The following is a 23,429-nucleotide window of genomic DNA, read 5'->3' as shown; positions in this document are numbered from 1 at the left end:
AAGAATAAAAACAAACCTATTCGCTTCACATATAGAGAGCTGAGGGTGACAGGTAAACAAACCCAAACAGCTCTCTTCATATCATTCATCGTTATAACTTGAGCTGAGGTGTCCCTTCTGCCTGCAACCACTACGACAAGCACTGTTATGATCAGCTCAGTATCTCTCTACCTGTTGTAATTGGAAACTTCATTTAAAGTCCCCCTCCAGACATGTCTTAAATACTGCTCAACATAGTTTTCCCACATAATAGTAAAAAAAAACAAAAAAACAAAAACAACTCTGACAAGGAGCTGGAATCTGGCCTTCGACCTGCCCACCATGATAAGTTCTGCTTTTGCTTTCCCCTGCGATGCTCGTGCTAGGTTGACCAGTCAAAGAGCAGTGTGCATCAAAATGACTGACGTTAGGGTCAGAAGAAACATCAGACATGTTTGCTGTCAAGACTTTCACTATGCTAATGCTAACTCTGCTCTCTGTACTGACAAGTCCACTTTGCATTGATTTTCAGGCCAGTGTTCTGTCAAAGTCTGTTTCCCCGCCGATATGTGTCCTTTATCAGACAGCGATTGGTTTTCATATTAGTGACTAGTCCAGTTTGCCTGGTGTGCCGATTTGTGAATCCCAGGATTGTAAAAGAAAGGCCGGCCTTACTCTGCCTCGCTGTGCCTAACCCTAACCCGAACCAATCTCACTCCTCTTGCCTAAACCTAACCAATCCAACCAAAGAAGGTAATGGCTACTAGCCAATCACAAGGAGAGTAGGGCGGGTCATTCCTTTATTTTCCTGGGATTCACTAATTTGCACCTGGTGTATGTTAGAATCTCAGACTTTAGGAGAAATGCACAGACATCTCCCCGTTCAGTAGAGGAATGTGATAACACCTCTCAAGCGTCAAATTTGCAGAGATACAAGTCAGTATAGTCAAGGTCAGACACATTTAAGCAGAAGACAAACAATGGAGGGGGCCTATAAGCATTTAGTGCGGTAATTTATATTACACTAGCATTTTATCAGAGAGTTTAAAGATATGGTGGTACTAATTTGTAATCTGTTTATTAATATGTATTGTTATGTTGTGTTCAGGTAGTATGGCAAGATGTTACTAAAACTGAAATGTGTTCTTCTGTCACAGTAAAGAGTGCATTCAGCTGACCAACTTATGAGTTGAAACAAACAGTAAGTTTTTCTGTAGATTTTCGATCACAGCTGAAAAACAAACTAGACAGAGACAAATGTTGAGCATCACCGCTTCTCCTAAGTGATGGAACAACATCAAAAACTGAATAAACTCCACTTGTTTGTCAAAATAACAAGCTTGGATCTATGTTTTGCCTAAAGGTAGAGCCACGCATGCTATATAGATGAAAAAACACATTTTAGATGCATTTGTATTATTTAATAAAATAGTGAACAACAGGCTATTTTGAAATTCAACTCCAGCTAACCTCCCACAGAACTGCTCAAGGATATGTTGCATACAGTACACGTGAACCCATTTAATGGTAAAAACAGAGCACAGCAGTAACAGAGCATACTCAGCTCATTTACCCTGACTGAATACACCCACATATAACAGGAACAAGCAGCGCACTGTATTAATACACCTACAGTGAAACACATCGAACCAATTACATGTAACAAACTTATAAGAAGTGGATGTATTTTAAACAATATATTTATGCAGCAATGTTTAAAACTCGTTCATATAAATATTAACTTTTCAGTAGTATATAAATAAGACCAACAAGGATGTAAACATTTTTAAAACCCAAATGCAAATGAATGAATAAATATATAAATAGATAGAAACATAAATACTGGGGATGATATTCTTAAAACTAGAATATCTTTCCAGCGGGGAACAAGTGGCCAGGAAGCAGGTTTTCATTTGTTAATAAATACTGTCAGGGTGTTCTTTAGCAAGGCATTTACTCCCTAGCTGCTGCAGCAGGCTGTGATTTTATGGGAACCCCAAATGAGAGGATGCATGTAAATTTGTAAATGCGACAGGGCATTGAATTTGTGGATTCAGCCTTCCCTCGATAAAGGGGCAGTAAAAATGTACAGGAACCACAACCACTTGCCAAAAACCAAGAGTTTTTAGCACAAGAGAAGCATTAGCCGTATACTGTGAATCAGAAAATAACATGGCAACAAAGAAAAGCTTCATTAACACTCCTGCCTGTCACCTTCACTGCATTTCTGATGTTCATCTGTATGGGTGGGGGCGGTGTAGGTGTTTGGTCTTAGCTCTCTTTGAGAGTCCAACCCGGATCGGTCGTGTGCATGTCCTCAGAGGCTCCAGTCTCCTGGGTTGCTCCAGCTGTCCTGTACACACACAAAAAAACACTAAGATATAACAGCACAGTATGTACCAGTTCTGCATGCCTGGCAGCATCGAAGCCTCCATCCTCTACATCGTGCATCGGATATGTGTTTGTTCAGGCCTAAAGCTCCGCGGAACATTTTGGCTTTTGTTTCCTGCTAATGGTTGCAAAGAAAAATAGACACGCTGCTTTTCCTGATGCTTTCAGCTTTCTTACCAAAGCTGACAAGATAAACATGGTGCTTCTCAATGTGCGGAGAGAGTAGCCATGCTATTAGACTGATTTATTCCCTCAAACTGACAAGGTGAACACATTGCATCTTCAGGTAGGCAGCTTGTTAGACTCACTCACCTCTTAAATATTCAGAGGCCAGCTCACTTAACTCCCAGCAGACACACTTGGGTTCATAATGCAGTGGAGACCAGCTCCTATGCTCACTGTGTTCATACCTTTTTGTTTATTCAATTTGTTCTATGTCACTATATAATAACAAATAAAGCCAAAATGATATACAATTACTGATCCATGCCACTGTGCACCAATTAAGACAATATGTGTCCTTTCTTTGAGTCTTGAAACAAATGTGACTCTTGTTCCAAAATCCACATTTAATCAATAAAATGCTCAGGGGTTTTTCAGTCTTTGTCTGCCACCACAATACGAAACTCACTGAGGCTCAGGTGTTCCAAGAATGGTTGACATGCAAAGGACGGAGACCACATTTTCCTCTTCTGATCCATCTCCCGGGGTTCTGAAAGGAACATATTGACAGTCAGAGACAGTCAGGAGGGACCGGCTAATTCTGTCTTATTTGTCGCGCTGTTTACCCTTAAACAATGTTTTTGCATTCATGGCTGTGTTATCGTTCCACTGCAGCTTACTGAGGAAGGGAAATGAATATTTGAACATTAATGACAGGAAGCTGTGTCAATTTGAAAAGACAAATCAATAAAAGTAATTGTGGTTCCCCAATGAATTAACCTAGCTGGCCTTTTCAAGTCTATCACCCAACACTGTGGAAAAACACTGTTAACCATGAAACACTGAAAATAATGGAACAAAAGCACAGTTAACTGTAATTAAACAATTTCCGTGTAATGCTTTTTTTCCCAGATTTGTCATTTTTTTGTAAAGAAAAAAAAAAGCAAACCACTATTTTACTCAAAATTTAATTTCACCCTTGTTATATAAACACTAATTACTGAGACACTTGATGATAATTGATTCTTCTGAAGATATAATACAAGTTTTTTTCTTTTTCTTTTTTTTTTAGAAGAAGAAAATAAACCTTTGTGTTGTTCCTCTGCAGTGTACATGGATGTTTCTTGGCACAGCTGGCTGCCAAGGGGCACCTCCTGCTCGCCGTCACCGCTGCCAGAAGTGAAAGAAACCACTGGATCACCTCCACACATTTCCAGGCTGTGGTCTTCATTGGCATCTAAACAACAGACATGCAACACACAGTGCGGTCAGAATGTTTTAGGACAGAGCTGTGGTTTCATGTTTTCCTAGCATCAGTGTTTGAACTTTGTTGAAGTCACCGTGTCAATAAAAAGGATTAAAAAACTTTAAGTCTGTTTTTAAGCCTCATGGTCACATGAGGCTAGTCTAGTGGTCGTCCTCAATTTAATTACCTAACTTTAGCTTACCAATGCTTTTACACAGTGTTGTATATTGAATCTAATTATGGGGGTTGAATTTTCACTTCACTTCATCAGAAAAGTCAAAAGGAAGTGGTTCCATTTATAAAAGCTATAAGTCACAACTTCTATTACCTCAATTGTTTTTCAATATAAGGAAATTTAACAGAAAATATAGACAGAATTTTTAAAAATGCTTGTTTCCTTGGCAGCATGGTGTCGAGATACAGTAGTTTACATAGCTCAGATGGTTAAAAGAACAGTTTGACATTATGGAGAACACGCTCACTTTCTTGCCGAGAGTTAGATGAAAAGATCGATACCATCTGTTTGCTAGAAATGAGGCTACGGCCAGCAGCTGATTAGCTTTTTGTAGTATTGACACTGAAAGCTGAAGGAAACAGCTCAACTGGGTCTGTCCAAACTGGAGAAAAAACTGCTCATGAACACGTCTTGAAGCTGGGATAAATCACACACAAGACTTCAAATGCTATTTTGTGGGGGCTTTTTTGTCTTCCCAATTTATTTTTTCTTACCTGTGAAATAACGGTTAATAAAAGCTTTATCTCCACTGAAGGATGGGGCATGCATCTACGCAGAGCCTACACCCAAAGTACAGCCTCAATTCAATGCAAAAGTATATATATCTGGCTTTGACTTCACGAATTACTGTAACACATTGTTTAATTTGAACAAAAGCCAAAGAGTTATGGGGGGGTTTATTGCTGGAATATTTCATTGCTGGAATATTTCTGGACTTTTGCACTGTGCATTTGGATACACACACAAAGGAAGTCTTTGATGTGAATGTGAGTGTGAACGGTCGTCTGTCTGATGTGTCAGCCCTGTCATAGTCTGACAACCTATCCAGGGTGTACCCCGCTTCTTGCCCAATGTCAGCAGGGAGAGGCTCCAGCCCCTCTGTGACTCGGATTAGGTTAAGCGATTAAGGATAATGAATTAAATGAATAAACTATCTGTGGTAACAAACCTAAATGTGAAATCTTTGCAGTACTACTACAGCATATTCTATGATGTGATTATTGTTTGGATGGCGATACAACAGTCAGTAGTCGGGCAGTGACCATAACCATCATTGCAATACCACGATCACCTGATGCTACCACAGTGATGAGGTCATCCTTGTCATCACTGCTTTTTGTTTTGGAGCTGATATAATAAATGAATTGAAGAATGCACTACTTTGGCTCTGTCTGCAGTCACCACTCTGCAGCCTTGCTCAATTCACGCCCACGGCTAATTTGTTACACGTCACGAGATATAATTTAGTTTGTTAAAAAAAAAAAAAAAAAACAGTCTCTTTTACTGAAGTTGCAAAAACAGTGTTTCTGCAGGTAACATTCTGCCATTAATCACTGCAGTTACTGGATGTAACCTCAGTTGTATGAGTAGAAGAACTGCAAGGAAAGGAAGAGGGAGAGGAACTACTCCTGGATGCAGGCGAGTGATATGATATGATCAGATCATCATAGCTTATAAAAATGCAGAGCAGTGATGATACAGGCATGTAGGCACTGATGGCAAACTGCCAAACCACAGTGATACGTTGCTTTTTCACTGCTGTAAGATAAAATCCCTACCGTCACATTGCTCGTCAGCAGCACTAAGAATAAAATGTCCTTTAGCGTATTATTACTTTAATATGACCTTCATTATGAACAGAAAGGTTTCCGAGGTGGACATACTGTTCATAGTGATAGTATGCAGAGTAAACATGAATATTACAGTAACATCTGTGAAAGAAATATTGCTAGTTAATCAGGATGGTCAAGGGAATGTTTCTAATGGTGCTTACTGTGGTATCTGAACCTCAATTACTTCATGTGACTGAATTCATAAAAGCAGAGTTGTGTTGTTTGCAGTTTACCTGATGATGGGCGTCCCACTTCCAGGCTGCTGAAATGTTCTTTGCAGTTTGTAGTGTTGCCCTCCAAAGCTTCAGTTGTACTACTAAATCGCTCAGGTGACGATGCTCGACTGTCGCTTGCAAAATCATTTCTACTGATTTCAAAAAACAAGTTCAGCTCTTTCAAGACCATGTCAAATTGTTTTTTCATCTCAAACTCGGGGCTGTCGTTCACATCAGAGGCTGGTCCGTTGCTCTTAGAGGAAACAGTGGAGGACATCGACTTTGGGTTTAAGTTACCCTGGAAGCACTCAGAAGAATTATAAGCTGATTCACAGTTAGGCTGTGGCTCTGGCTGTCCAAGAGCAAGGACATTTGCTGCTGAGATAAAGTTGGGGAGTTCATTACAACTGGTATCGCTGCTTAGAAATCCCTTAGCCATGTTCTCAATGTGACACTCAAATCTTTCTACCTCCTCTTCATCCTCCTCTTCTGGTACCTTGTTGTGCTCACTGCTCTCTGTCTCTGGCATGCAGTCGTAAACTTGTCGCTGGGGTGATTTCAAAAGCTGCCCAGGCAGGCTGGTGAGGAGAGGGCTGTTGCTAAGGCCAGCATCATCATCATCTAGTGTGAGCTGGATCCTTTCAAACGTGTCAAACCCCCTCGGCACACTGTTGTTAAAAGTGAAGGCAGATGGCACTGGGGAAAATCTGTCATTACAGTTAAGGGCTGTGGGTTTGTCAGCATTTTGTGAATGGAGTAATTCATGTGGGCCAGGCACAACTGCATCACTTGTTGGGGGAAACGTGACAGCCAAAAGGTCATCTTTATTTTCAGCCATGAATGTCTCAGCTCTGTGGTGGCAATCGGAGAAACAACTGAGTTTGTTTTCTTGTTCATGTTGACCTAGTAGAGTTGATTTGTGGCCACTTCTACACATGTTGCCCTCTGAACATTCGCTGATGGATTCCTCAGTCATGTCTTCTTTCTGTTGACTTTGTGGCTGACGATCATTCTCAGATTTCACTAATATCTCGGAGTCACCATGCACATCCATTTCTTCTTCACCACCTGCCTCTTCTTTTCTTTCCTTCTCATCTGTTGTCCCTTCCTTTGTTGAAATAACAGCATTGTATGAGTGATCAGACAAGCATTCAAGGTTAATCTCCAATTCATCATCTCTATGTGATAATTTGTCACAATCACCAGTTGATATTTCAGCTGCATCTTCGGTGTGTTTTTGATTTTGTGGTGGCAGTTTTTCCTCTGAGTCTGACAAGTTTTCTAATTTCCCATGTTCATCAGCTCCTATTTCTTCTTCAGAACTTGTCATTTCTTCTCTTTCTCTTATCTCAGTTGCCCCTGCCATTCTGGCAATTTCAGTCTGTAAATATTCAACTTCCTGCGTCTCCGGGTGGTTAGGACTGACAGGAAAGCAGCCAGACTGATCCTGCTCTTTCAACTCATGTCCCACAGTATCATGGCTTTCTTGTCTTCCATCCCCTGCAGGAGAAGACTTTGCTGGCCTGCATGGACTACTGCTGAGACTGGATCTCCAATGACAGCTGCCTTTGTTGCCAGTCTTGTTGTGTGTTTCGTTAGTGGTGAAGGAACAAGCCTGTGGCTCTGTGTGTGACTGCCATGACTCCTCTTTTTCATCTTTGCACTGCTCTGTTTTGCTTTGGTGATTAAACCGTCCGGTCTGGTCGGGAACTGAAACCTCCTGTGATAGCCGGACGTCAGAACAGAGTGGCAGAGGTGTTTCCATCTCGGAGACTTTTACTGATGGAGATAATTCTACACCTGCAGTGCTCTCTGAGTTACGGTGGTTCTCTTCAGCCTCCCTGTCAGTTTCACTCCACATTGCAGGGTCAATTACACTGAAAGGGCTCGCATCATTATCTCCTTCAGCAGGCACTTGACTGATTCTTGCAGGCATCAGAGTCTCTGTTGTGTGATCAGCCGTTTCACTCGGAGCTGTGGCTATCATCTTGCCAGCAGCATGCTCTCCTTTTGCCCCATAGAAGCCGTCAGCTTTGAGACTCCCACTTTCCATTGCAATATTTCTGGCTAATACCACATCATGAAAAACAACTGATCCCTCAACACATTCAGCAGCAGACGAGATGAAGCTTTTGCTCATCTCATTCTCATTGACTTGGCCTTTTGTTTCCCCATCACAGACAGCAACATTTTCATTTTCACAAATCTGCAATTCATCATTTTTTACACCTTCTGCCAAGTTCCCAGAGGGTTGCTCTTCAGGGTTTGAGTGGAATGATTTAGAATCTACATAATCAGCGGAACATATGAGATTGTTACCCCCTTCCTTGTTGAAAAGGGTATTCTCACAAAATCCATCCTCCTCTTTTCTCTGATTACTCTCTTCAACTTCTGCAGATTGGCCGAATGTATTGCAGAAACCTGTGCCACATAGCGCATCTTCATAAGTGCAATCAGACTGACATCTGACCCCCTCATCACCTGAACTAAGGATGAATGGTTCGATTTGACTGACATTATTTTGCACCTGTCTCCAATCCTCCTCATTTCCAGCAGGAAGACTGTAACCAACAGGGGGCTTGTCTTCAAGTGATTTTCCAGGCTGTTTGCAATCAGAGTGACTGGACGTGTCAGCGCTGGCATCTTTTGAAGTGTGAGACTCTGCTAGTGCCCCACCTGCATCATCTACTGGGTATGAGCTGTGTTCATCAGTTGCAGTAACTGGAGGCTGCTCATCTTTCACCAGAGGTAGAAAGCATCTCTCAGCACCGATAAAACAGACTTGAGATGATCCTGTGCATTCACTGTCAATGTGTGACGCATTTAGCTTAGTAACAGAGGTGACAATTAATTTACTGTCTTGCAGTTGCTCATGAGGTTTTTCATCTTCAGTATTCTCACGTTCCTTCTTCATCAAGGCACTGGTTGATGATGGGGAGTCAATGGTTTTCTGAGACGTCAAAAGCTCTGGGAAGTCAAACCTGCTCTGCCCACTGTGGTTGTTTGTCATTGTGTAATCCATCCTTGGTCGCTTGGGGGAGAGTGGCGAGGTAAGCTCTCTCTCAGTTAGCCAACTGATCTCTTCTGTGATTTTATCCATTTTCTCCAATCTACTAAACCTGAAATAGAAACAGCTCAAGTGTGAACACTGCATCTGAAAGCCACACTGCTCAGATCAATAAGTGTCACTCCATCAAAAGAATACAATCATGCCAAGAATGTTTCTGAGTCATAGCTTACTTTTGCTAGATAACATTCCTAGTAAAAACGATTTCACATTTACAAAAAAACTCATCATTGAAATCTCATGATTCAAAATACTGGACTACTATGTACAGTACCATACTAACTACAGTCTATATATCCATCTGCATTACCACAATAACACATGTGCTCTGTTGTAAAAGAGCTACAGTGACTCACCTTGTACCAGGCCTGCACTTCAGAACACATGGAAGTAATCCCACAGCAGGTCTCTGAAGAGAATATAGGAGACAACAACATAATATTCAGTGAGTGGATTTTCTATACCAGAACAGATTGTTACACAGCATGACGCTGATTCACTGTACAGAATACAGATATGGCAATGGCTGTAGCACTGTCACTGTTCTGTTGCTTCCCTATTTTAACACCCCGTGGAACTACTGTGCATCAGTTTCTGACAGTGCTAGCTTTGTTACAATGCACACGATAGGTCATTTTCACGTCAAAAATATTTACTTTTTACTGGTTTTAGTAGTAAGAAAAGCACTGCTGTTACTGATAACATTAACGATGGCTCTGCTGTCCCAGTAAGCCATGACACTTTGACAGTGTGCCATCATGCACAATACCTGAAATCAAAGCAGCTAAATGGAATTCAGCCACTATTAATCAATAGTTAATTTACATTTGTGCTTTTCCTACTCTGACATGTCTAAATGTTTTCTATGAAAAAGACCTATGTCTCACCAACCCACACTAATTCTTAGAGGAATTTTAGGACACCAAAATGCAATTATCAATCATGTGATGTGTCTGTTACCTTGTAGATCAACCTGTCACACATAAGCATGTTTATAAATGTTCAAACACTGTATTTTGTATTTACAATATGAGATTCGCGGGGCTATGAAAACTCAAGCATTTTACAGTACAACATAACATGTTGAAATCAATTTCGAAATTAATTTCGGAAATAAGAGTCAAGTTAGGGATCTGCTTTTTGCAGATGATGTTATTCTGTTGGCTTCATCACACTGTGACCTCCAGCACGCATTGGGGCGGTTTACAGCCCACAGAGTGTGAAGCGGTCGGGCGAGAAACAGTACCTCCAAGTCTGTGGCCATGGTTCTTTCCTGGAATTGATTGCTCCCTTCGGGTTGGGAGAGCATTACTGCCCCAGCAAGGGAGTTCAAGAGTCTCAGGGTCTTGTTCACAAGAGTAAACTGAAGCATGAGATGGATAGGCGGTTTGGTGCAGCATCAGCAGTGATGTAGGCGCTATATCTCAACCCTCACCTATGGTCATGAGCGTTCGGTAGTGCTTGAAAGAATGAGATCGCAAATACAAGCAGCCAACATGAGTTTCCTCTGTAGGGTGACTGGGCTCAGCCTTAGAGATGGGGTGAGGAGCTCAGGAGGGAGCTCATCTGGACGGAGTTCAGAGTAGAGCTGCTGCTTCTTTGCATCAAAAGGTGCCAGTTAAGGTGGTTTGGGCATCTGATCAGGATCCTCCTGGGCGTCTCCTGTTAGAGGTGTTCTTGGCACATCCAACTGGTAGGACACTCTGACCCAGAACACAGTGTCCAGGAAACACCTCTGGATTCCCTAGGAGACACTGCGGAGAGGGATGTCTGGAGTACTTTGCTCAGCCTGCTGCCCCCACAACCTGGCTCCAGATAAGCCGCATAAAAATGGATGGATGGTGTTTAAAGGTTTGCTTATGCTGTTTTAAATTGTAACTGAATAAAATAATACATAATAATTGAAACTGAAAGAATATTACATCCAAAACAACACCCAACAATATCTAGGCTTTGTAGCAAACTAGAGTTTAAATATACACATACATTTTCCCCAAAACTTTATTGAATACATTTAATACATGGAGTATGAACATCCCAGATTTTCATCATGAAAGTTGTGGAAAAATATATTTCATAATACTAAATGTCAAAATAAATTCAATTGCACAGAAAGAAATAAAATGTAGGGAAAAGAAAGAAATTTGAAAAAAAAAACTTAGGATCTGCTGAGCAAATGGGAAAACAACTGAAATGTCTAAACAATCTCATAGTTTTTGCCAGTTTCATCAGTAGAACAGTATGTTTTTCAATCAGTATCGTTAAAAATATAAAAGGAGTGTAGTCTTTTAAGCCAAATCTTTTTATGTATATAATATTTTGCTTAAATAATAATAAGTTAATTATGTAGGTTACATTTCATTAGAAATTAACAGAGTAATATACTGTTATAAGTTTGACATTTTTGGAAAGGTTCCTCTATTACACAAACAAAAATAAATGGCATAAAAAAAAACCTGCAAGACATATTACATCGTTTCCCCCCTCACAATAAAAAAAAAAAATATATATATACATATACATATATATATATATATATATACATACATTTTCACAAATCTGTAATTCCTCATTTTTTACACCTTCTGCCAAGTTGCCAGAGGGTTGCTCTTCAGGGTTTGAGTGGAATGATTTAGAGTCTACATAATCAGCGGAACATATGAGATTGTTACCCCCTTCCATATATATATATACACATCTATTAGGTATATTATATTTACATGATGGCTTTGGCCAGTGAGCTAACCATAACAACATAACAAATGGCTAAAACACAAAATAATGTTACCTATGTCAGAATTGCATGAATTTACGGTTTTGCACTATAATTACCTAGTTATTATAACTTCAACTGACACCTCGCTGCTTACAGTATGTTAAATGTAAACACTGAAAGATTAATGTTAGCAATGTAGCTAGCGATTTGCTAGCTTAGTGTTACCAGTGAAAAATATATCATAAGCACAACCTTTTACACTTCAATACTAATTTCAGACACTTTGACATTTGCTGACATTTTAAACTTGTAAAATATTCAACTTCTTTATCCGACTATTAGTTTCTCCAAAGTTACTCACCTTTTAAATTAGTTTAGCATTAAGACTAGCACACTTAGCCAGGTTACTGGGTGTGTCAGCTAATGGCAAAGACGGTGGATTGCTAATGGTAACGTCACTGTCGTGTTCCTGTTAGCCTGCATGCGGCGCCAAACTACCGCACAAAGCAGGGGCGTTCCCTTCACATTAGCTTGCTAACGCACATTAAGTCTCAACTTAAACAGGATAGAGAAACTTAGTTGTGTTTCTAGCGCTGGAAGGCACGGTGAGGTCGGTTAGGAAAAAGCTATACAGTAATCTCAAATTTGAGCTAGCGGTTAGCTAGCTTTGTATTCCAGTTGTTAAAGATAGCAAAAGCAAACTCTCTGTACTCATTAACAAAAAGCATTGAAATTTGCTGACATTTGAGATACGATGTATTTTTGTATTTTTCAGCTGTTACTAATTACTCGCAAGTTACTCACCTTCGAAATTAATTAAGCATTTAGGCTAGCATACCTAGCTAGGTTACTCACTGGCTAACGTTAGCTAATGCTACTGACGTTCTCTTCGTTTCCTGTCAACAGACTGTGGATTTGCGTCTCAGCTTTAACGAGTTAAAAATACTTAGTTGGCTTTGTGTCTAACACCGTAAGTCACAGTGAGGTCAGTCTACAAACAGCTTAATTTTAATGTGAAACATGTAAAATTGTATTCATTATGTCTTGCTGCTCTCATTCTCGTTCTTCGCAGCATTCTGCTACAATGCTCAGCCACTGGGAGCGAGAGAGACAGACACGCACTGCTCCCTCTCTTCCTCTCTCAGTATCTGTCTCCTCCTCTCAGTACATCAGCGGCAGTGTGTGTTCAGCAGCATCATCCTACGGACCCGCACCGCTTACTTTCAGTCGAGGCTGACTTCTCTCCCGCACAAAATAAAATAAAAACGCAGCAGAGTAAAACAAAACGACAGAAACATCACGCTACTGAGGTTAGTGGCTCGACAGAAGAGCAGTATCAGACCTTTGAATCGCCTGTTTTCTCCGTCCTCGCAGGTTTTTTGGACCACTCCACACACCACACCGGACTTCTCCCGTTGACTCTGCACTCTCGCAAGGTAGGAAGGATGCTCTATGTGACAGGTTGACAGATCCGTTTAATGCATGCAGGAAACTACATGTTTTTTTTTTTGCACATAGACCTGCATGGCACAGCCTGGTGCGCCATCCTTGTGGTTTCATAAGACTAATTTGCGGATTTATTGGTGGGTTGAATCCATATTAATGATACACAAATTACAATAACGACACATATAATTAACCAATATAGTCTCAGTAGCTGCTGCAACGATTCCTGATTCTTCTTGCACGCTTTGTACGTAAACCCGCCACTTGTCAGCATTAGATAAACATGGTTGTTCCTTGCTAGGATTTACTCTGACTGCCTACACAAACACACACACTCACACACATACCAGGCTTTAGATTCAACAGCAAAAGTGTAAAGACAGAGACAAATTGGCATTGGTGACGGCTGGTTTAATGCAGTCTTCCCGATCATTGCAGACAGTGTGAATTTTGACGACTATAATTGTGACTTTGCGTGGGATGTCTGTGCTTTGCACGACGTGGCACGATGTGGTGTGATGTATTCTGATGTAGTTTTGGCACTGGTGCTGATGTTGAAAGTGTGTGCGTGTGTGTGTGTGCGCGTGTGTGTGTGCAGGATGAAGGTGGGGGTGTGGTGTGTCTCCTTAGCCCACATCATCCTCACAATGAGGCTACTTTTTGCAAATCAATGCAGGCATGACCACATCCAATACCCCCTCCTCTTCTGCACACACACACACACACACACGCACACACACACACTCAAACACACACACATCGATTCAATAAGAGCAGTAGGATTACAGAGAAATCTACCAGATTCACCCAAATCAAACCCATAAACTGCATTGTTCCCGTCTTGTGTCGCCTCTCTTGGCTAGGGCTCTGCCTCGCTCTCAAGGTCATCCCCTGTTGGAAAATAATGGCAAAGGGACAGTGTTTTATATTAGCTTGCACCGCCTGGCTCGGGGGCAGGTCTGCTGGTTGTTACAGGACTGTAAAATCTGTGTCAGTCCACACCTGTTTGCTGATGTGTAACTACAGCTATGATTTATTTCCTTTCTGGCTCTGACGAGGCCCCAGTGGACTAGAAGACAAAGGGTAATGACTCAGGTTTGGAGTCAGCATGGTGCTCTGCTCTGCATTGCACTGCAGACTGACCCACAGTGTCTTGTCCCAGACTCGGCCCCTCTAATTTCTCCAGCTAAAATAAAGCACTGACATTTGCAGATTATGCACCGTGCTCTCTGTTTTTTTTTTTCTTGAAGATGTGAGTAACTGGTGAAAACCATTACCGTGCATAGAATTAAGAGCTAACAAGGGGGTGGGGTGTGTTCAGTGTTATGTGCTAACAAGAGTGTCACGCTTCTGAATCTGTCTCACATCACACCCTGATTATTTTCTCGGATTTATCCTTTTTACTGCGGCTCTTTTCTTCCTTCCTATTTTGCTGCTAATGCACTTTTCTCCTGTGTTCATCTGTAAGAGAGACAGTGAAAATGTAACTGAGTGAGCTGGAGAATGCAGAAGGAATTTCATCATTATCACATTTGCAGACTGCTGACTATCAAGCGATTGCTGAGTGGAGAAATTTTTTCCAGTTATCTAACATTTAAAGATAGTTTCTCATTTATTATTCAGTGCAAGATTGATGGTGAACATTAACATGATAGATGAAACAGTCACGAGGCTCATACATGGCACTGAAAATTGACTGGAGGTGTTGATATGAGAATGAAAAGTATGGATGACAGAGCATACATTCCTGGTACACGGCAAAACTGCAGTTGAATGTGTATTTTCTTTGTGACAATCAAATAACTCAGAACTGTGAAAACAGACACAGAATGAAGGTCTTTCAAAAGTATATGCGTAGGAAGATGATGTTTTGAAAGCGCTCCACTATACCATGTTGTCACTCGAGTCACGTTAAAGGTAGTGCAGTTGCAGATTTTATGTAAAATGAGCTGAGGGGGCGGTATTAACATATGTGTTAGTTTACCATTTTGAACACCATAAATTCAGCACTCAAGATACGTTCATTCACAAGGAGTAAAGTAATTGCATCTTATCGTATAAGCTACTTTTACTGATGAGACCCAGATATATTACTGTGTGATATGAAGAAATAGCTCAAAGTGTGACGTAAAGCTGGGCCACCGGCAACACACAGACACAATACAGATGCAGAATCAGCTCTGCTGCTTGTTGCATGAATGAAGGACGACAGAGTCATGAGCAACACTCGTATTATGATGCAGTGAGCTATTGTAAGCACATATTAGGAGTGAATGAACATTTAGTCCTGCATGAGAAGTTTGTATCTTTCAACAGATGCGTATTGATTCCCATAGGTTTTCTATAATGTGTATACTGCAGCGTAATGTATGCTGACAGTATGCTCATAATGTGCTTGTGATGCCTTGAGATTCAACACTTAAGCTTAATTCTTAATGACTTCTGTAATCCTGGGATGCAACATGCATGCAAATTCACAAACATACTATAAACAAATGTACACATGCATTAATTCACATCATACATGCTGTTTAAGTACAAATGTGTTTATCTTTCTATTAGACAAGCAGTCAAACGCACACACACCTACACAGTGACATAATGGTGAGGTCGCCGTGCGTGTTGTGCACACATCTCTCCCAGGACACATCTGTCTCTTGCTGCAGCTGCTGTCTTCAGGCTCAGCCCATCTTGTCTGACAGCCCATATTGTAACAGAAAAGTGTTTGCAACTTGCTGTCAGAGTGCACTGACTCCTCACTTTCACCGCAGCACAGAGAGACTGCTCGCATTTATCAGGGGTTGTTTTTCATCTCTAAACATAGAAGAAGATGAGGAAGAGGCTAGGTTTTAGTTGTCAGACAGTATTGTTTCACCCATAATCGCATGTTCATCACGACTGCTGCAGACGTCATCTTCTACTGTAATATACCGTACAGTAATTGGGTCAGTGCATGCTTGTTTGCCTTTGAAGGAATACCTTACCCACAAAATGACCATTTGTTTATCAGTTACTCATTTTGTGTTACCTTGAATTTGGGCATGCACATGCATTTGACTGACGCTAGTAGAATTTGCGAGCAGACTTCAAACACAGCACTTGTCTGTGCATGCTATTTGTATGCCAAAGTGCTGTCAACAGTAAGGTCGTAGAGATTATGCATGTGTTTGGGAAGTACTGAGGTTACGACTGGATAAATGAGTCTTGGATTATACTGCACTAATCGTGTGAGTTTGTGAAAGGATATTTTGAAATGGTTTTGTTGTTGTTAAACGGGGCTCCCCTTTACTCCAATTCATCAAAAATGTTTGCTGTTTTTGGATGTCTGAAAACTTGAATCAGTGAAATCTCCTATGGAATCTTTTGTGGTGTTGGTATTTTTTTGTAAGAAATGTGCTGTTATTGTTGCATTTACTGTAGTTACAGCTAACTTTGCACGTCCATGAACACAGCACAGGCGGAACTCTCCATGAGTTCATTTTTTTCCCTCAGCAGCAGTTTGTAGAGTTTGGAATCCCGGGGTGGAGATTTCATCAGTAAATCCGATCAGAGCTGATCAAATCAGATTGATGACTGAGAGGAGCAACTGCTGCAAGGGAACTTTTAGAGCCAATGCAGTAAACTGGTAATTTTCACTTTCACTGCGCCTGTCATTCTGCTGCTCCATCTGTGCCCAGAGTATGCTCTGCACTTTGAAAGTGTGGAGCAATCAGTATCCTAATGGTATATATATATTAGGGCTGCCCCCTAATAGTCAACCAAACATTAGTCAACCAGAAAGAGTTTGTCTGCAAGATTTCATTGGTCACTAAGTCACAGAAAAAAAACCTCCAGGACCAGGAGCTGCATCTTGTCAAAATCAATCAAAAACTATATGTCTGGACCTTGTGGGTATTTAATTGGAAAGGACAGACACAGGAAGTGGCCATACTCAGCAGTCAGACAGGAGTCACGTTAATCTACAGGGCTGGTACCTGCAGTTACTACACGGGCTACTTAAGTTATGTCGGGCAGGAAATCCAAAGTGTGGGATCATTTTGAGAAGGTGAAGGACGAACCCAAGGTGATATGTAAACTCATCTTCATTGGTCGACTACAAACATGACGTATCATCTGAAACGTGTAAGTAGCTACATGCCCATTAGCCACTTAGCACAATCATTACTGCTTTGCCGACAGCGTCATTAACAGGCAGCTCGCTCAGTGTGTGACGTGCACTTGTAGATAAAATATAGGCCTATATTAATGAAGGCTCATTAGTACGGATTTGTATTTCTCTGTAATGTAGCACAGTGTTAACAATTGATATTGTAAACATGCGGGCGACTAGTCGACTAATGGCCCCAAAGGAGTTGGGGCAGCCCTAATATATATTACAACAACACTCCAAATGAATGGTCCAGCTCCTATAAATAGAAAATCAAAACATGGCAGCAGATGTTTGAATCGTGGCTGGCCGCCACAAATAAATAAATGTAGGAAAACTGGGATACCAGTATGCAACCCTTCTAAAAAGTAAATTACCTGGAACCAGAAAAAAACAGACTACAAAAATTGTTATCTATATTTAGATGCACATTTTGGTAGGGCGTGCCAATATTTTTGTCCCTTCAGTTATGGTTGCTGCATTGTATTCACATATTAAAGAGACATTCTGACAAATTCTAGACGAATCAGACTGTGTTTGTATTATAGAGGGAAGAAGACTGTTTTTTAAAAAGGGATTTTATTGCACCTTTTTGTCTTGCAGCAGTTTTACTGATGTGCTGATCCACTGCTGCTGAATAATTTCACTCACCCTTGAAAATCTCCAAAAATCAATTTTGTTGATTTTCACATTGAATTCGCAGTTTAAGAATCACAAGGTCAGTTATGAATGAGAAAATTGTACTACTTCCTCTCCTTTTCAGAAGCAACTGAATGCACTTAGAATGCCCGGTGGATCACATTAACACAAGGCTGTATTTCTATGCTCCTGAAAAGCTCCTATTAGAGAGATGCAGGGTTTTTTATCTGAACACTTTTGTGTGCTCATATTGAATAATCTGTATGATAACTACCAGTATTACCTCCTCACACATAAGTCATAGTGTTAGATGGCCTACCACTCCAGGGCAGCAAATGTAAGGGAAACGTCTGAATGAATGGTACGAAATGATCCGATCTCACCTCAATTAATGACGTTTAACTTTTACCTGAGTTCATGATTTCCACAGTATGTGATGTCTCAGTTTAGTAACAAAGGCTTGCTAAGCTGAGACATTGTTATTTTCCTGGTGGCAAAAGAATAGTGTCTTAATTTGCACAAATGCAGGTGACTTTAAAATGCTGCTTATCCCCATTGTTTCATCAAGGGTGCGTCAGAAGTGATATTCTTCAGTGAGAATCAGCCATGTCGAGGCACCTTATTGGCTCAGCTGAGAGAGCATCTCTTGGATGATTTTATTATCATGTCTTTTTTGTCATTGGATGAACAGATTTTGACCACCTAAACCAAGACCAATCATGACCAAGACCAGAGTGTATGGAGACAGAGAGAAGATTAAGACTTTGAGTGGCTGACATCGAGTCAAGACCAGACCAGTGCGAGTTCCACACTGCATTACCATAAAATGTGAAACTTACAAACCATAGGCACTCCTGATATTGATCTGAAAGTTTCCCATAAAACACCCACACAAATAAAATGAAGATTCCTCTTTACTCATTACTTTAATTGCCATACTCTATTTATGTGTGTATGTATAAGTGTACCATGAGCAAAGTTTTGATAAAATAATCAAAAGGCATTGCAGAGGTGTATTTAATGTCGAAATATTCCTCTGCTTTTGTTTGAGCAAACAAATATGAACCGACTCTGTGGAGCTGAACTCAACCTCAACGTCTTTATTCACCACCCTTGTTTTGTCACAGGTAACTTAGAGATATCCCCGTAGTTTTAGTCTTGACTGATTTAGAAATAAAATCCTGGGTCCTCTTTGTCTGAGACCCAGACAAGACCAAATTAAAATGCAGCTGAGTCTGCAATGAGACTGAGACCTTCAAAAAGTAGAGGACCTTTCTCGAGTACTACAACACTGATATAGCGTATGTGTTGATGGTTGTGGAAGTGTGGATTCTCATCCCTGTCTCCATACACCTATTAGACTTAATGGGATTGTTTCGTCCTTTAATGAAATTGTTGAAATGTTTCACTGATTAAGTAGATTACATTTTCTTTTTACCATTATCTAATTATAACTAGCTTCATACCCTATTCCCATATGAACAATGCAGCCTTCGTCATACTTGCAATGATTTAATTTGTAATAAATTAATTTATCTTTTGTATTTTCCCTTTCGTTTACAGGCAGGCAGTGTGGAAGCATGATTAGTCATAACTTGAATTTCAGTTATTATGAATCCTGAGTTCCTTGGTGAACTTAGGTCGTGCTGAGCCTGGCTGAAAGCAATTTTCAATATTGGATTTCAGGGCAAAGTCTATCTATCTTCCTTAGACAAATGGTTTCCAAATTGTGGTGCAGGAACTGTCTGTGCTGTCTGGGAAGGTTTTAAGGGGTCTTTGTGAAATGACGAATTGTTTATTTTCATTTTTTTCCTCAGTCCGCAAAGGATAACTTTTCTGATCGATGTGTCACTCTCTTCACTGTTCTTCGTCTCTGTCAGTGATGTAGACACCCAGATTAGATCAGCTAACTGAGATCTCCTTACGCCCACCACACACACACACGCGCACAGACCTTCCTCACTCCTCCATTTCACAACTTCCTAAAATAATTTGACCTCTGTGTATATTGAGGCCTGTATGAAAAAGGACATTCACATCTCTCTGTATAATAAAACAATACAAACTCTATTCCCTGCCCAATGCAATCCAGATGAAGGCTTAAACAAATAGCTCTGCATTCTGGGAAATACACTTATTTGGGCTCTTGCCAAGAGTTAGATTGATACGAATCTCCTGTCTGGGAGTGGTATCGATCTCCCCTACTAACTTTTAAAAAGAAAGAGAATAAGGATATTTGCCACAATATTGAACTGGTCCTTTAAAGCACCATATCAGTGGTATTGCATTTTCTTCAATACTTATCAATGTGCAAAGCATGCTATATGTTGTGATATCCTTCCTTGCATAGAACTATTGGTTTCCATTTATTTTACTACAGTATTAACATAAACTTGCAGACTCATTTAAGATAATCCATTGCAGATGACCACTCAACCACTTACTTATATTGAGTAATTGTTATTGAACTGTAGTAATGTAGCTCCGAGCAGGGAGCATTTTGGAAACTTACCTTAATGGTGTGTTCAAGACAATCCGATATCTGGGGTATGACAGTTGGCTGCTGAAATGCGGTACATTCCTGAGCCATGTGTAGTTGTAACTGAGACACAATCAAGCCCTAAAAATTAACAATGAACAAACTTTAAAGCTTTTAAAAAAAAAAAAAAAAAACGAGGCAAAGTCCCTCACCTTCCAGTGTCCCCCATGGGACCTCACAGTCAACAGCTAGAGACAAATAATTTTTTGATCCCACTTGAATTGTGCCATGAATCACACATATGATGTTTGTCAATTTTAAACATAATAATGCAAGTCAAGAAAGTCACAGTTTGTCGTAGTTGTATTTAATTTAGTGTGAAATGGCTCAGTGAATGATATCTCTCGTCTCACACAATATACATACCTACATCAGCTAGATAGCTAGCCAGGTGATAGGATTTGGCTGTATTTTTTCATATCTTCCTGAAATTTTGCTGCGGTATATGTTCCTAAAGCTCTCTTAGCATTTTCAATCCTACATAATAAATTAACAAAATGTAGGGAAAGGTATTATTCTTGCATCTCTTTTCTATGTTAAACAAGCGTACAATGTACTATACTGTACTATACTGCTGAATTTTACTTTCTATCTTTCACCGAACTAACTAGCTAGCTAACTAGCTCAGTTGCCTTGTTAACTCATCGTAATACACTGTTCAGTCAAATTCGCAGAAACAAAATAAAACTCACCAAAATTGTCATGTTGTTAAATTAGTTAGTCCATGATTCCAACAATCAGCAACTCTGGTTTGTTTGAAATAAACCCTTAATTCACAGAGTTAAATGTGAAAATATGCTGTTTTTCCTTGTGTTCTGTCATTGCTGGCCGGCAGTTTACAGTCCCGTAACATTACCCCCACCACTTGCAGTCCACATGTTCGTCAGCTCAGTTTCCTGATCACGAGTAGAGACTGACCTCTGGTGGTGAGTGATGTGCACCACATACAGTACATCCAAAATGCAGTATCTCCATATGAGTTTAATAGAAAGATGAGCGTCTGTATTTTTGACGGTATTGAAAATCATACGGTCCAGATTTCTTAATAAGCATGTGTGCCCTAATACAGTGATACCGCCAAAGCGCACTAGGTAACCTTTCTACGCATTATTCCACACACAGATGTAACATTATCCTACCTGATGCATCTCATCCAGTGACTCCTGGTCTTTTTATCAGCCACGAGGCCAAAGAATGAGCAAGACCTTCGCTTCTCTATTAAGGTTGCTGTTTAGCAGCAAACTTAATAGTTGGGCGTTTGAGCTTCTTTGAAAGCACCATAAAGGGAGTTTGAAAAACAGTCTCCGCTCGCAGTGTTATTACCACATAGCAATAATGTAACGTTGGCATTCAACAAAGGCAGCAAATGGATGCATTATCTGTCCCAGGTGAGCTTTGCATCTCTGCATTGCCAATCAATCTCAAATCTTGTAGTATGCCCTCAAAAAATTGCTGCTTTGAAGTACCCTTAGATGGCGCGTTGATAAAACCAGTGCAGCATGGCGGGCCTCAGTATATGACTGCAGCACCTCTTGGATGCTTGCCTGAGTCTCCTCTCCGTGCACGCAGGGACAGATTGGCACCGCACACACTGTTGCCCCCCCCGTATCTCTCTCAGTCTTTACAGAGCTAAAGAGGTCTAATGAAACATCTCAGCAGAGAGTAATAGTAGAAATGTTCCAAAACTCTAACCATCTTTTGCAAATTATGATAATTACGGGTTGGTTAATGAACTAATCAAGGCCATAAAGTGGCAGCATCAGCACTGTGTGGATACATCAGCTAGCTCTGCTCAGAGGCAGCTGGGTTCAGACAGCTGCAGTGGTGAAATTAGGGAACATTAAACACCAAAACACACTTTAGTTTTTCTAAAATGTCACAGAGGACCAACTACTTTAAGATGTCATTATTACCCTTTCCAAAAATCCAGAGAGTTTCATTTGAAAGTGAGATACTCCCCTTTGGAAAGTAAACTGCCAAAGGTTAGAAGAAGAAAAATCTAAAAAACCTTTTGGAAAAAATAACATTTTAATAGGCTGGGGCTAAGGAAGGGCAGGAAACATCTTTCTCAAAAAATGTAATTTTAATGGATTAAGTAGGGTTTTTTTTCCCCCTCAAGCCATTTTTGTACAGCTCATTATTGCGATGCAAAAACCTCCTCTAAAAATGAAATAGCAACAAACAAAACTGGGACACGCAGCTGATCAAAGAATTCTGAAAAGAAAAGTTGCATGTCTTACAAACTGACCCTATTACTCCAGAAAAAGAAACAGTAGAGGACTAATTCCCAACATGTGACACTATTCCTGTGCCTTGTATTACACTCCATTTGTTTTAAAGCTTATTTTTAGACAAAGCTTTGGTTTGCACTTTCTCAGTTCTCCGGAAATCTCTGTTTCCAGCCTTGATAAATCACTCTTTCAAACGCCCTCTAGACTTCTAAGTTCATTACATATACTTTATTAAGAGGCATATTTTTGTGTTCTCTGTTAACTGAAAGGTGCCTAAGACCATTAATTCTGAATGCTTGTGTATGTGTCTGCTTGTGTGTTTGTGTGTGTGCCCTTCTCACAGGCAAAATGGGGAAACAGAACAGCAAGCTGACCCCTGAAGTGATGGAAGACCTGGTGAAGAACACAGAGTTTAACGAACATGAGCTGAAGCAGTGGTACAAGGGTTTCCTGAAGGACTGTCCCACCGGCCGCCTGAACCTGGAGGAGTTCCAGCAGCTCTATGTCAAGGTGAGACTCCACTGACTCACTTTCACTTGATGGATTACACACATACTGTATGCTTGAGCAGCCACACTCATTTGTAAGTGCTCGCCACACACAAACTCAGCACACACAGCACATGGAGCATATACCTCAGAGTAGATCTGACTGGAGTTCGATTAAGCAGTGGATGTGTAGCAGCTACAAATATTGGATAGAGTACAGTGTGTTGAGTTCAACAGAGGAGAACAGGAGAAGGTGTCCCAGAACAGAATGGATTAGACACACAGAAGGCTGCTGAAGTCATTATACTAGTTGTT

General features: G+C 40.5%; 2 protein-coding genes across 5 annotated transcripts in view; one reads left to right on the top strand and one right to left on the bottom strand.

Moving 5' to 3' along the window:
- Positions 1 to 1,455: 1,455 nt before the first annotated feature.
- Positions 1,456 to 12,646, bottom strand: LOC125897202 (uncharacterized). Of its 4 annotated transcripts, XM_049590331.1 has the most exons (7): positions 11,986 to 12,096; positions 9,265 to 9,317; positions 7,045 to 8,960; positions 5,860 to 6,949; positions 3,620 to 3,769; positions 3,002 to 3,082; positions 1,456 to 2,332 (listed from the first exon to the last, which is right to left on the bottom strand). In XM_049590331.1, the coding sequence occupies exons 3-7, from the start codon at positions 7,063 to 7,065 to the stop codon at positions 2,214 to 2,216; spliced, it is 1,461 nt and encodes a 486-aa protein (XP_049446288.1). In that variant the 5' UTR covers positions 7,066 to 8,960; positions 9,265 to 9,317; positions 11,986 to 12,096; the 3' UTR covers positions 1,456 to 2,213. The 4 variants fall into 4 exon arrangements, with proteins under 4 accessions (XP_049446288.1, XP_049446286.1, XP_049446285.1 ...); XM_049590329.1 differs by lacking the exon at positions 11,986 to 12,096 and adding an exon at positions 12,429 to 12,646 and having other exon boundaries at positions 5,860 to 8,960; XM_049590328.1 differs by having other exon boundaries at positions 5,860 to 8,960.
- A 147-nt stretch (positions 12,647 to 12,793) lies between these two features.
- vsnl1a (visinin-like 1a) overlaps positions 12,794 to 23,429 on the top strand; it is a 47,468-nt gene continuing 36,832 nt past the window's right edge. The window contains exons 1-2 of the mRNA XM_049590333.1: positions 12,794 to 13,060; positions 22,970 to 23,136. Coding sequence (XP_049446290.1) covers positions 22,975 to 23,136 — 162 coding nt within the window. The 5' untranslated portion in view covers positions 12,794 to 13,060; positions 22,970 to 22,974. The remainder of the gene's footprint in view (positions 13,061 to 22,969; positions 23,137 to 23,429) is intronic.

Source organism: Epinephelus fuscoguttatus, linkage group LG11, assembly GCF_011397635.1.
Source record: "Epinephelus fuscoguttatus linkage group LG11, E.fuscoguttatus.final_Chr_v1".
NCBI lineage: Eukaryota > Metazoa > Chordata > Actinopteri > Perciformes > Serranidae > Epinephelus > Epinephelus fuscoguttatus.
This window is presented reverse-complemented; position numbering and strand designations above follow the sequence as displayed.

Excerpts from the sequence above, each read along its gene's own strand:
- LOC125897202 (XM_049590329.1), bottom strand. The coding sequence starts at position 8,941 with ATGGATAAAATCACAGAAGAGATCAGTTGGCTAACTGAGAGAGAGCTT. Across the intron at positions 3,770-5,859 it reads AGTGGGACGCCCATCATCAG|ATGCCAATGAAGACCACAGC; the intron begins GTAAACTGCAAA and ends TCTGTTGTTTAG. Across the intron at positions 2,333-3,001 it reads CTTGGAACACCTGAGCCTCA|GACAGCTGGAGCAACCCAGG; the intron begins GTGAGTTTCGTA and ends GTGTGTGTACAG.